The following is a 13,689-nucleotide window of genomic DNA, read 5'->3' on the forward strand; positions in this document are numbered from 1 at the left end:
TGTCATCCTTATCATTATCAGGAACAGCAGAATCACCATCATTATTAGCATTACCCAAAGCCCATGCAGTTTCACTTTTCCTTGATTAAGCTCAAACCCCGTTTTGAATATGCTACTCATTGTTTTATTTTATATAAATTCTTTCTTCTAGATCCAGCTCAAGTGTTACCTAAGTAAAACTCTAATTGTTCACAATGAATTTATCTTCTTTGTTACTCTGTCTTCAGCTTCTTTGTAGTATTTTATATCATTATTTGTGCTTTTCTGTCTTTTTTCACCCCCAGAGACTCTGTGTTATACTTACACTGCCTGGATCTAGCAATACCTCTCATGTAACGGACATTCCAGAAATTCTTATTGCTAACTAATTAATAATTGATCTTCCTCTTATTTTCTGTCACTTGATTCACATTTCAATAGCCCCTTTATTGCTTTCTCAGCATTGCTACCTTTCAAGCTCTCCTTATTCAGCATCCTTGTTTGAACCCCCTCCCTCCCTAATCATTCTCCCATGTTTTTTCCTGTCCTTCACCTTCACATATTTGCCAACCACTTTACCTGTCTGGTTTTCCCCATGTTGATGTGTGATTATGTAATTATGTTAAATGATTACGATTACGTTTAATGACTTTTGGTATGCAAACGTATAAATACTCTGTCTAGGTTGTCCAGGAGCAGAGTCAAAGAAGCGCAGCTGTCTCGGGTATACCTGAAGGCACCAAGGAAAGAAAATTCATCATGGACACTTCAGGCAAAGTAAGTGATACCTTTAAAATAGATCTGTATCATTTTCGTTAGTTATCTAAAAAGCATACACTGAAACACAATTAAGACACCATTTTCTCCAATCAGACTAGCAAAGATTTTTAATGATAATTCTTAATGTTTCCCACCTGTGGAAACTCAAACATCACTGGTGGGAAAATAACTCTAGAAACTTCTTAGGTAATAGTTTGACAATATTGCATCAAATGTCTTAAAAATATGCCTATCATTTGACCCAGAAATTTATTCAAAGGAAATAATCATGTTGTTCTTATAAATAAGTTCACTGTGGCATTGTTTTAAAGAGTGTAACACCGGATGGACGCCTGGATGGCTCAGTCAGTTAAGCGTCCGACTCTTCATTTCATCTCAGGTCGTGATCTTGGGGTGGGTTGGGCTCTGCACTCCACATGGAGGCTGCTTGTCCCTCTCCTTCTGCTCATCCCAACACTCATGCTCTCTCTCTCTCCAAAAAAGAAAAAAAAAAAAAGAGTATAACACTGGAAGCAGATGTGTCAAATACTAGGAAACTGATCAAATAAATTATGATATATTAGTCAATAGAGTTCTAAGTGATCATTTTAAATTACCTGGAAAACATTTATAAAGCAAAGTGCAAGAGCAGACTATAAAACAGTATTCTTAGTATGATTACACAAACACACATAGAATATCAATTGGAAAGACCTACCCAAAAATGTTACAAAAAGTAATAGCTAGGTGCCAGACTTGCAGTTTTTCCCCTTTACCTTTGTCTGAGTTTTCCAAGTTTTTTGCCTTGAGTGTGTATCATTTTGAAATTACAAAAGTTTTTTCATAAATTTTTACTTGAGTTCTGTAGGTAAAAGCAGAATCATTTCATCCTGAAAAAAGTAATGTTTTTTCCTTTTTTTTTTTTGAAACATTTATTTACGTATGGGGGGGAGGGGCAGAAGGAGAGAATCTTTCAAGCACACTCCCAGCTGAGTGAGAAGCCCGACTCGGGGCTCAATCCCACAACCCATGAGATCATGACCTGAGCCAAAACCAACAGGTGGACACAACCAACTGAGCTACCCAGGCATCCCAGATGTAATGTTTTGTTTTGGGGTTTTTTTTTTTTGGTATCATTTTATTTGAATTTCTCTTCTGGAATTTGTCCCTTTTCTTTGTAGTATAAGACATATATTACCTCCTCTAATGGTGTCTAAATTTCTTGAAGACATAATAGATTTAGTCAGCTCAGTATATCTTACAATTACTAGTGCGGTAAACTTGCAAATGGAACATACACAAAATTATAAAGGGTACTAGTCCCACCAGACATTAAGATATATCAAAAAGTTAAAGTATTCAACTCATCATGCTGCTGCTGCAGGAACTGAGAGGAAGAGAAATGGGACAATAGAAACAGCTTCCAAAGAGCACCTAACTTGTAAATGTAAGAACGTCTGTAGTAAAGGGGCTAATTTAAGCAGAAATGAGAGAAACAATCAGAGTTCATGCTAGGACAATTCATTTAGAGTCTATAAATGCACATCACATAAAAAAGTAATTTTAAGTTGAATTTACAAGTTGAATATTTAAAAATCAAACTATAAAAATCCAGAAAGAAGATAAATATTTAGTCTCTATATGGAGAGAATTTCCAAAGTATAAAAATGGAATAAATAACAAAGGAAAAGATATTTCAATTAGCCAAAATTTTAAAATGTGTGTGTGTGCACACACACATGCATGTAACTTCATAAAAATTAAGGTTCAAATATCAACCAGGGAAAATCATGTACGACAAGCTGACAGACAACAGCTCACTCCTTTCATGTATAAAGAGATCAAATAATTAATAAGAAAAACACCAAGATACCAGTAGATACTTATAATAACTATATGACCAAACACTCCACAAAATAGGAAGATACATATGACTAACATAAACATAGAAAATATTCAACATGATTAGCATTCAAAAAATACTAGTGAAAAAAAATTGCTAGTTTTTTGTACCTATTAGATACTTCGGTTTTAATGACTACTGTCAATGCTAATGAGGGTGGAATAAATGATGATACAGATATTCTTTCATACTTCTAGGAATTGAGCCAAATTATTCAACATTTCTGTAAAGAAATTTGGAGATAAATTTAGCCCTACCAATGTCTCTATCTTCTCCAAAGTAATTGTTACTTTTGGAAACCAGGCAAGTCAAAATTATGAACAAAGTTGTTTATCACAGTATACTTTGGACCAGTCAAAACAATGGAAATAATTACATGTCTAGATAGTTGTTAAGCAAACTGGGACATACATGAGGAAATATAAAGCAGCCATTTAAAATTCTGATTACAAAGCATTTGAAGTCATGAGAAAATGCTCGCTTACAAGTAGATGATAACTGATCACTACATGGTGGCCATTACTAGCAAAAAAGCAGAAGACAAAACTGCGTATAGACACAATCTCAACTATATCAAAATTGTTTCAAGAGACTGGAAGGAAACATGCTAAAATTCAGGTTGTATCTGAACTTGCGATGATCTTTCTTCTGTTGCTTTTTGATTTTTGTATTTTCACTAATTATAACAAATAAGTGTCATTTGTATGATCAGAATAAAGCTTAAATTTTTTCACTAAGTGATGTCATTTTATTGTCGTTGTGTCAACAGACAATTACATGCCGGGCAGCCGTTGCCTGGGCAGCAAATTCTACTCTTTCAATTGAGGAAGTACAAGTTGAACCACCAAAGGCTGGGGAAGTTCGTATTAAGGTAAATTTAAGTCTTTTAACTTTTACCTGTGAAGGTTAATGTAAGGAAATCCTGTTTTGTTTCATATAAAAATTATATATAAATTATATATTATAAATTATATATATATATATAAAATGTATAAAATTTGCATTTGGGGTTTGTCCACTTTTCTTAGTAAAAGAAGAAAATTTTAAACTAAGATAAATGAATACAGGTAATGAATGTTTAAGATAGTCTTAATACTTGTAAAATACTGGTAGTTCACTCATCCACCATAATTATTTTTTCAATATTGAAATTTTTATTTAAATTACATAATATCTTAGACCTATATACCTCACAATGTGACCTAGAGGGTATTTTAAGTGGTAACTTTTTTTTTCATTTTTGAGGGAAAGGGAATAAGAAGTGCATTTCCCCGTACTTCTATGATACAAAGTTGATATCAACAAATGAATATGCAGTGACTAACAGACTAATTTTCCATCTCTATTATTTTGGGCTCATACATTATAACAATCTCAGAGTTTGTCTGAAAAAGTTCACTCTGTAGTAAATTTCAATTTCTAGGAATGAGCAGGTAGGATTCCATGATAGTCTCCAAAGCGACTTCGAAGAGTAACAATTATTGAACAGAACTTACACCAGGGATAGGAAAACATTGGCCTGTCAAAGGCTCCTTGCCACTCTCAAATCACCTCTCAATCAATACATTTCAAATTTTACAAAATCATTAAATACTCAGTATTAGGAGTATTATTGCTTTAAGTCTTATTAAACATTAACTTCACCTATCTTCTAATTTGACCAGGAAATTCAACACTTGATTTAATGAACACAACAAATACCAAAAGCCATATGCTTCTAGTCCATAGTATATCTAATCAAAGTAGAAGGTATAAGAGGATGGTTACAGGAGAAAAGAAATGAAGGGAATTGGAAAGATGACAGAGGGAAACGCAGTGAGGGGAAGGAGGAAAGCAGAAGAAGACAGATGGGCAGTGAAAGACAAAATAGGAGAATATGGGAACGAGCACTAAATAAATTATCAACTCCATGTCTAGTGTTACGCTAAATATTTTATTTCACCCGTGATAGATGGTAAAGAACAAAGTGAAAAGTGATAAGAATGTAGACAGAGGAAGGAGTTTAGTGACTGACTGCTATTCTGAAGCTACATTTTTCTACTTATCATCCATCCAAACAGCTTTTAATTAGTGCTTATTGTGTACTGGGTCACCATCTGTTGAAATGTTTCCTAGTTAATTAGCCAATATTCTCTGACCTTACACCGATATGCTCCTTCACCACAAAGGCTAAACCCTAAATAAAAAATCCACAATCCACCAAGGGGGAAGTTGCATCAGCAAGAACTTGAGCAATACCACACTGAACCCTGGACAAAATCAAGCTTAAGGACAGAAGCACAGAAAATTCCACCTCCAGCTTATGCCATGGACAACTTCCCAAAAATAACCACATATTCTTATCTGATAAATGGAACAAACCCAGTAAGGAGATTCCAGCCTGCTGTTCACCTAAAATGACACTTCTAGCATTTTATAACATCTTGAAGCCATTTTAGCACTGCATATTTCTCATGAGATATTTTCTTAGCCATTTGCCACAATCATATACCATGGTTGTTCCCAGTGTTCCAGTTATAAATGCTGCCATTCCCACTACACATACTGGAAAACTAGTCAGTAGGCTTGGATATATGCTTTTCTGGCTGTATTCCAGGCAGAGCAATAACTTAGGGGTTATGGTACATTAAATGTTTCATTTTTATGATCACTGTAGTTGGGTCAGGCCTGTTAACAGACAAGAAAACTCAGGCCATTAAGTAAAAAGTTTCAAAACTTCTAATTAACAACTAAATTTTGCAATGGTTAACTGAAACTGAAACACATTTTTACATTATTAATTTAAAGAATGTTTTCAATGTACAAGTTTAAAATATTAAAACAGATTTTCCCAGAGCACGGGAAAAAAATTCCACAATATGGGCCTAAAATTCTTTATTTCTCAATGGCGGTGCTATTGATAATGTGGGCAAAAAAGTCCTTCACTGTATGCAACTGTCCCTCATATTTCAAAACTATTTGATGACATCAATGTTCAGAGTAGATTTCAAAAAACCTAAATTTATTTCCAGATCTGAACATATGTCATGTGACTTTGGACAAGTCATTCTCAGTCTTTGAATCTCCCTTTCCTCATCTCTAAATTGGAAATGATAAGACATACCCTGTATTCCTCTGAGCATTGGTATAGGGATCAAATGACATAATTCATGTAAAAAATTTTTTTAATAATCAGTCTCAGTTTAAAAAAAAAAAGAAAAATTCCAAACCAATTGATCTTTGGTCACTTAATTCCTATGCAGTTGACATCTACAGGGATCTGCGGTAGTGATGATCACGCAATAAAAGGATTACTCTCAGCAGTCTTTCCTTACATCCCAGGCCATGAAGGAGCTGGGATTGTTGAGAGTATTGGCAAAGGAGTGAGCTCAGTGAAACCAGGTAGGAAGTGGGGCCATGAAACCCCTCCCACAAACAGCCCCCCAAAGAGAACCCTGGCACAGAGTTCGAGGAACTTAAAATGCATTAACATATATTTACAGGAGAAAAAATTGGTTTGCCTCTAGACTCTTCTAACTAATCACATATCATTATATTAAGTGTATCCAGTGACTCCAAGATTCACACAGTTTCCCTACTGTCTTCTCTAACAATCCAGAAGGGTAGGAGCTGAGCCAAGCATATGTCCATAGCTAAAAGAGATTTGAGATAGGACCAGTGTACTTCTAGATAGATTGAAAACTATTGAGACTGTTTCTTTTATGTACCTGTACCCTCTACATGCTTAGCACAGTGCCTGTCCCAGGGCTAGAATGCCTTAGAATGTTTGACAAGTGAACGTTCTAAACAACTGGAATATAGAATGTGAATTTTCATCGACAGGATGATAATGACATTCAAAGAATCAAAGAAAGCAAGTAGATGTTCTTCCCCAGACTATCAAAAAAGATCTTGACATAGCTATTCTTAGCACGTCTGAAATGAACAGAATGAATAAGGGCAATCACATAGATTAAGATACTACAGAACCCCACAGCTTGGAGCCAGGCACACAAAGGGATTTAAGAGAGAGCACCGTTAGGACACTTGTGACGCTCTTACCAGGGAATTCATCTAGCAAACAATTATGGAGAGGCTACCATGCATCTGACACTAGGCATAGCAGGGGGACAAAAGTAAAAGGCATGGTCTCTACGTCTCCAAGAACATAATGCAAACAGGTGAGATATATGCTCTAACTCGTTTTTAGCTAGAAAAAATTCCAGCGAAAATTTTGTGGAAAACAATGAACATTTGGAGGGAAAGGATAAGAGAGCAAAAGTTCTCCTGAATTTGAGATCCAGGATCTCTGAAATTTTTAAGGGCCAATAAAGTTAAGATGTGCCTTATTTAAATTTACAACAGATTTTAATGTCATCTAAACTCTGAAAGAGGCCAAAGAGGGGACTGTTTCTTTGTTAGGAAAATTGTAAGCGCCATCAGGAACAATGTCGTGGACTTCTGACAGGCCTTTGTAAGTCTGTGATGACTTTGTTAATTAATTTTCTTCGCAGACCCTGTCCAGCCTGTCACCCTAAGGCCCAGGAGGGCGAGTTAATGACTGGATCCAAATATAAACAATATTCTCTCCAGAACTCTCTCTGCAGAGGGAGAGTGATTCCTTTTATTCTCTAGAGTTAGCATATCTAGGAACTTAGCCCCACTAAAGAAAATATGTCAGAGGCTGCTATGGGTCAGTGTGCCATCATGGGGCAAGAAGACTCAATGAAAAGTGCTCTGTTATTACCTAGTCAAGCCACTTTAGGCAGGTGACTACACTGTGGGGCTTAAATCCTTCAAATGGAAAACAAAATGGTTAAACTAGATAACATCTCCAAGGTTTATTCTTAGTTTCATTATTCTATTTCCAGAGCAGGGGAAAGCAGACCTACAACTACCCACCCCATAAGAAATATCTCCAAATTTCCATTATTTGCCCAAAAGAATAATGTAGTTTCTAAAACCAGGTTATATAGTTTCTCCTTCAAAACAGCAATGAGCAACCCAGAAAACAACGGTTGTTGGTGAGGATGTAGAGAAAAGAGAAACCCTCTTGCACTGTTGGTGGGAATGCAAACTGGCGCAGCCACTCTGAAAGACAGGACGGAGTTTCCTCAAAAAGTTAAAAATAAAACTACTCTATGATCCAGCAATTGTGCACTACTAGGTATTTATCTGAAGGATCCAAAAATACTAATTCAAAGGGACATGTGCTCCCCAATATTTATAGCAGTATTATCAACAATAGCCAAGCTATGGAAACAGCCCAAGTGAATGGATAAAGAAGAGGTGTTACACACACACACACACACACACACACTGGAATATTGCTCAGCCATCAAAAAGAATGAAATCTTGCCATTTGCAATGACACGGATGGAGCTAGGGGGTATTATGCTAAGTGAAATAAGTCAATCAAAGACAGACAAATATCATATGATTTAAATTATATGTGGAATTTAAGAAACAAAATAAACAAGCAAAGGGAAAGGAAAAAAAAAAAAAGACAGAGAGGAAGGCAAACCAAGAAGCAGACACTTAACTACAGAGAACAAGCTGATGGTTCCCAGAGGGGAGGCGGGCAGCGGGATGGGTGAAATAGGGGTGGGGGTAAGGAGCACACTTGCTGTGATGAGCGCTGGGTGTTGTATGGAGGTGTTGCATCAGTAATTGTACACCTGAAACTAATATACACTGTATGGGAACTAATTGGAATTTAAATAAAAACTTAAAAAGAAAAAAGCAACCACAATGGGCAATGTAGTATCCTGGCCGTCATAATCGGCCTGCAGCAAGTTTTCAAATGATCCAATGAAACTTTCATAAACACAGTATTGTATTTCTGTTCCAGGAATATTTTAAACTAATGCTTGTATTATTATTTTTTATACATAGGAGATAAAGTCCTCACACTCATTATTCCTCAGTGTAGAGAATGCAGTTCCTGCTTGCACCCCAAGGGAAACTTCTGTGAGAAGCAAGAGTTAGTAATTTACCCCTTACTCTTTTGTTAAATTGCTGATACAGTATAAGCGCTGACCTGTAACTGAAGGTGCTCACTTGTGTCTTTACAACTCCATGTGTCTGTGCCGCCCCCGCACCTGTGTCTGTGTCACTGCGGAACAGTGTTCTGTCTTCTTCTGGATTAATGCTGGACGGGACCAGCAGATTTACCTGCAAAGGAAAAAAGATTCATCACTCTTTCCGCACAAGCACCTTCACTGAATATACCGTCGTACTTGAGATTGCAGTGGCGAAAATTGATGATGCCGCTCCTATGGATAAAGTCAGTGCCATAAGCTGTGAGGTGCCCACTGGTTATGGGGCTGCTGTGCACTCAGCCAAGGTGAGGACGGTACCTGTGTGTTAGTACGTGTCATAGTGATTTGCCCGAAGAACATCAAAATTATGTCAGTCAGTCTAAATGTTCAACTGTTATATACAGTTCGAAAAGTTTCAATGGTTGTTTTTGTTTGTTTGTTTGTTTGTTTTCTTAATTACATATGTGCCCAGGTTTGATTCCTAATACAAACATGCCTTGTGAATTTGTAGGTCACTCGTGGTTCTACCTGCGTGGTCTATGGACTTGGTGGAATCGGATCAGCCATTGTCATGGGCTGTAAAGCATCTGGTGCTGCTAGAATCATTGGGGTTGACATCAATGAAGAGAAGTTTCCCCGGGCCAGAGCGTTAGGGGTCACCGATTGTCTCAACCCTCGAAAACTCAAGAAGCCTGTCCAGCAGGTGGTCATGGAAATGACAGGAGTTGGTGCTGACTTTGCCTTTGAGGCCATTGGACTCCCTGATGTCATGGTACATGGGCTTGGGGCACAGTGATTAGATGCTTAATGTGGGGGAGGGACATGCTAAATATTCTCACGTAGATAGGTACAAACTCTCCTGAACATAGGTTTTGGACCTGTGGACCCCAAATGTAAAAACAGAATGTAAATTCACTCCAAAACATTTATTTTAAAAATAAAAGCAAGATATACTTAAAAATATGTCATTGTAGCACACAAAGTTTAAACATTCAAAAGGCAAAAAAATTAATCAATTAATTTAAAAAACATCCAAAAGGCCACAATATCACTACTCCCTTTTCTTTATTCCTAGCTCTGCATATATGCTTTTATATTTAAGTATAAACATTAGTTCACTCACAAGACAATTATGGGTCCTGTATTAGAACCATTCATTCATGTGAAAAACGAATTCCTATGCACCAATGTGCTATGTTCTAGGGATACAAGGGTGAATAAAATAGGTACCACATTCTTGGATTTTCCAGTTTAGAGGACAGAATATAGACATTTAATATGTTTCAATGTCTACCTAATGTACTTGATTGAAAAATAAAGGAAGTGAAGGTTGTGATACAGGTAACAGGAAAGAGAAAATAAGGCAAAACAGAGGAAAGGAGAAAGACAGAAAGGTTCCGTCAACCTTTTGAAATAAAATAAACAGATGTGAAGAAGTACACTATACATCCCTACAAAACTGAATTAAAAAAAAATAAAGCCTCATACACCCATATGTATAGATTTGTTTGGTTTTAATACAAATGGGTTGGACAGAGAACCATGGCCAGGGAGAATGTCTGGCAAAGGCAGTGGGTAATTTTATTTAACAAATATAAGGTCCTTACTATATGTCAGATAGAGTTCTAAATGTTTTAAGAATGATAAATCACTTAATCCTCATAACCATTCTATGAAATAGGTAGTATTATTATTCTTTTTACAAATGAAGAAACTGAGGCCTAGGGAGGTTAAGTAACTTAACTAAGCTCATACAGCTAGCACAGTCTGTGCTCTTCCCCACTTAGCTCTACTGGTTCTCTAGTGAGATCCCGTCCCTGGCAGCATTGAAGCTGAGTTTGAGGTAGCATCTGGCCAGGAAGAGGTTCAAGATTTAGGAACGTGATTCCTTCTACTTATTCGTGGGAAGGTGCTTACGGTCATGATTGTCATTTTCAGCTTGCTGCTTGGGATTCCTGCCACCTGAGCCATGGTGTCTGTCTGATCGTTGGGGTGGCTCCATTAAATTCAAAGCTTTCCCTGGATGCGTCAGTGATTTTCTCTGGACGGACGCTGAAGGGTGTATGCTTAGGAGGTAGGTCAATGAATAGGAGGGACTGGTTGGTTGCTCTCATGAAATCCCTTTTGACCTTGTAGAAACATAGAATTGAAAATTCCTCTCCTTGAGGAAACAGAGCTATTAATGGTATAAAAGACTTCTCCAATGAGTTGGAAAATTTTACAAATCAATTTCAGTTAATTTAATTAAATAGGTTTTTTAAGTTCAAATACAATTTTTATCTCCTGCAAAATAGTTTTTGGGTTTTTCCAGTGTTTCAAATAATTTAGTCAACCTCAGTTCCATGCTGGTGGGTTTCTTGTGCTCTTTTAGCAGCAAAGCTTCTTAATTATATAACACTATATAAATAATATATATATAAAATTATATATAATTATACATATATACCTATGCATATAATTCTTTATAAATATATAACACCAACCTGGTGTTTTGGCATCTCCTCCTATCTTTCCAGAAGAGCCCTTATTTATGAGAAATACTGACCAACAGCTTTAGTCAATGAACATTCCCATCTGTCCCCATTCCTCTGATAGCAAGTTTCCAATGCCATCTCTATGTGCGTGAATACACAGAGGAGGAAATATTTATGCCATCATAAGCCCAGGAGCTGAGCTAGAGACTTCTAGTTTAAAAGGACCATTTTTCAACACAGTAACATGTGAATATTGACCCAGTTTTTCTCCAAAGGAATTCTAGGTAAAGAATTTCTGGAGCAGCACACTTAGTAACAGCAGTCAACGGTTTCTGATGTATAAATGATTTATTTTCCATGTTCAGTGTCAAATTTTCAGAAGAAAAATCTCCATGACATATTTTTTTCTTTTGGTTGGTTTGGCATTTCTCAAATCTTATTACAGTAGTCTTTTTGTTTTGCAGATTATAAAACCAGAGACTGTATTCCCCGACTAGTGACTGACTACCTGCAAAATAAAATTAATATAGATCCATTAGTAACCCATCAGTTGCCTTTTGACCAACTCCACAAAGCTTTCGAGTTGTACCGTGCTGGAAAAACGTGAGTGCTTTATTTGATGATCTCCTATACCATGAATTCACAGTGAAAATGACGCCTCAAACATTTCCAAGTGGTTTTGTGAGAAAAAGATGGCTACTTGGAAGTTCAATATCTTTCCCATGCTCGACCCTATTCCCTACTGTCACCAGGTTAAGAAAAGGTTTTACCTGTAGGCCCCTCTTTAGGAAATATCCACATCAATCTATTTTAAGGAAATGTTCAAGAATTCAATATAATACTAATAACCACTCCACACTACATTGTTCATTTATGTGGGGGGTTTTTTTCCAGTTAGAGAAATGATCTAGAATGAATAATCTGACATGACTGGAGTCATAAAATCTTGCAAGGAATCTTAGAGGCCAAGGTTTAGACTCCACCTAGAGCAGAAATCCTTCTACAGCATTTCTGACAAATAGTCAGTCTGCTTCAGCTAGCAGGGGTGGAGTGTTCACTCAGTGTGTTCATTTATTCACTCAACGTTTATTTAGTGATAGTGCAATATTTGCCAGGACTGTCCTAGGTGCTGGAGACACAGAAGAGAACTAACAATAATAAGTAAATGAGGAATTACTCCTGTGATGAATGCTTTGATTTTCTCATTCTGATTCCAAGCACATCTCTTTCATATTCTCTCCCCCAACTCTACCAACATTTTGTTTGTTAAATGATTTTTTAAAAAATTTTAATCTAGGTCTTTACATTTTACCCTGCTATAACACGTTCTTGGTTTTGACCCAACGTGTCAGCCCATCTAAATCAGGAATGAAGAATCAAGAAACCTCATCTGGAATTTTATAATCAGATTATGGAAAATGCAGAGAGGGGATCTAGCAGGCAAAAGACACACTGCAAAAGGAAAGGAACCCCCCCCCCAAATGCATTTTTTCTTTCCTAATCAGACACAGCGCTAGATTCTGGGATTGACAGAAGCTGATCAGAAGCTGTAGCAGAGGTTTTGGATGTCTTTGTGGTCATGCAGCCTGAGGGAGCAGGGCTCAAAGCTGAGGCCTTCCTTTCGGATGTTGGATCCTGATGCTGATCCTGCTTTCACCATATCCAGGTGGTGATATTAATAGGATCTCAATCAGATGATCAGGTGACATTTCATACAAGTGAACTAGGTTGAAGGCAGAGTCAGGAGGGGGAGCAAGGAAGAAAGTAGGCAGTGCAACCTCACATGATACAGTGCAAAACCGCTTTGCCAAAATCAGTTTCTTAAGCAAACCAATCATTTTATTATGGCACTTTTATGTTTCAGCATCCACTGTCTTCTGCTGTTCTGAGGTCCCAGATGATAAAAGGTGCAAAGGCATCCTTGGAGATTTCATTCTATCCTGTATCACCTCTTTGATTGTTCCAGTACAGAGGAGGAGTATCAAAGATGGAAATGTAGGGGCGCCTGGGTGGCTCAGCCATTGAACATCTGCCTTCAGCCCAGGTCGTGATCCCAGGGTCCTGGGATCGAGCTCCATATAGGGCTCCCTGCTTGGCGAGAAGCCTGCTTCTCCGTCTCACACTCCCCTTGCTTGTGTTTCCTCTCTTGCTGTCTCTCTCTGTCAAATAAATAAATAAAATCTTCAAAAAAAAAGATGGAAATGTAGTGTAATTGTGCAAAATAAAATAAGTGCATCTTGAATGTAGCTGTAACAAAATAGCTTCACAGAGAACAGATGTTCTATAATTTGTTCTATGACTTCAAGAAGAGAGATGATGGGATTTAGTGGTGACATTGTTGATATGTCCATCAACCCAACTGATCTTAATCACCAGTCCATAAAAGGTGTCACTGAGTTATCCCTTGTTCCCACCTTCAGAGTACTTCCATAATATACAAATTTCTCTGTATCTTTCAAGCTGCAAAAGAGTTTGCATGACTTTGCTGCTTCTTCAACATGCTGAGTGTTATAAATCTTTGGAAGGCTATCTCAGGACATGGTAAGCCATTTTC

General features: G+C 37.2%; 2 protein-coding genes across 2 annotated transcripts in view; one reads left to right on the forward strand and one right to left on the reverse strand.

Moving 5' to 3' along the window:
* Nucleotides 1-13,689, reverse strand: part of C11H4orf17 (chromosome 11 C4orf17 homolog) — a 292,825-nt gene that overhangs the window by 156,274 nt on the left and 122,862 nt on the right. Inside the window, exon 3 of the mRNA XM_034671476.1 lies at nt 8,661-8,794. The gene's annotated coding sequence lies outside the window, so the exon portion shown is untranslated. The remainder of the gene's footprint in view (nt 1-8,660; nt 8,795-13,689) is intronic.
* Nucleotides 651-13,130, forward strand: LOC100481147 (alcohol dehydrogenase 1). Its single transcript, XM_002931007.4, has 9 exons — nt 651-756; nt 3,411-3,512; nt 5,884-6,022; nt 8,516-8,603; nt 8,747-8,966; nt 9,173-9,433; nt 10,600-10,735; nt 11,600-11,738; nt 13,000-13,130. Exons 1-9 carry the CDS (start codon nt 739-741, stop codon nt 13,022-13,024), a joined length of 1,128 nt encoding a protein of 375 aa, XP_002931053.1. The 5' UTR covers nt 651-738; the 3' UTR covers nt 13,025-13,130.

The sequence above is a fragment of the Ailuropoda melanoleuca genome, chromosome 11 (assembly GCF_002007445.2).
Source record: "Ailuropoda melanoleuca isolate Jingjing chromosome 11, ASM200744v2, whole genome shotgun sequence".
Lineage (NCBI taxonomy): Eukaryota > Metazoa > Chordata > Mammalia > Carnivora > Ursidae > Ailuropoda > Ailuropoda melanoleuca.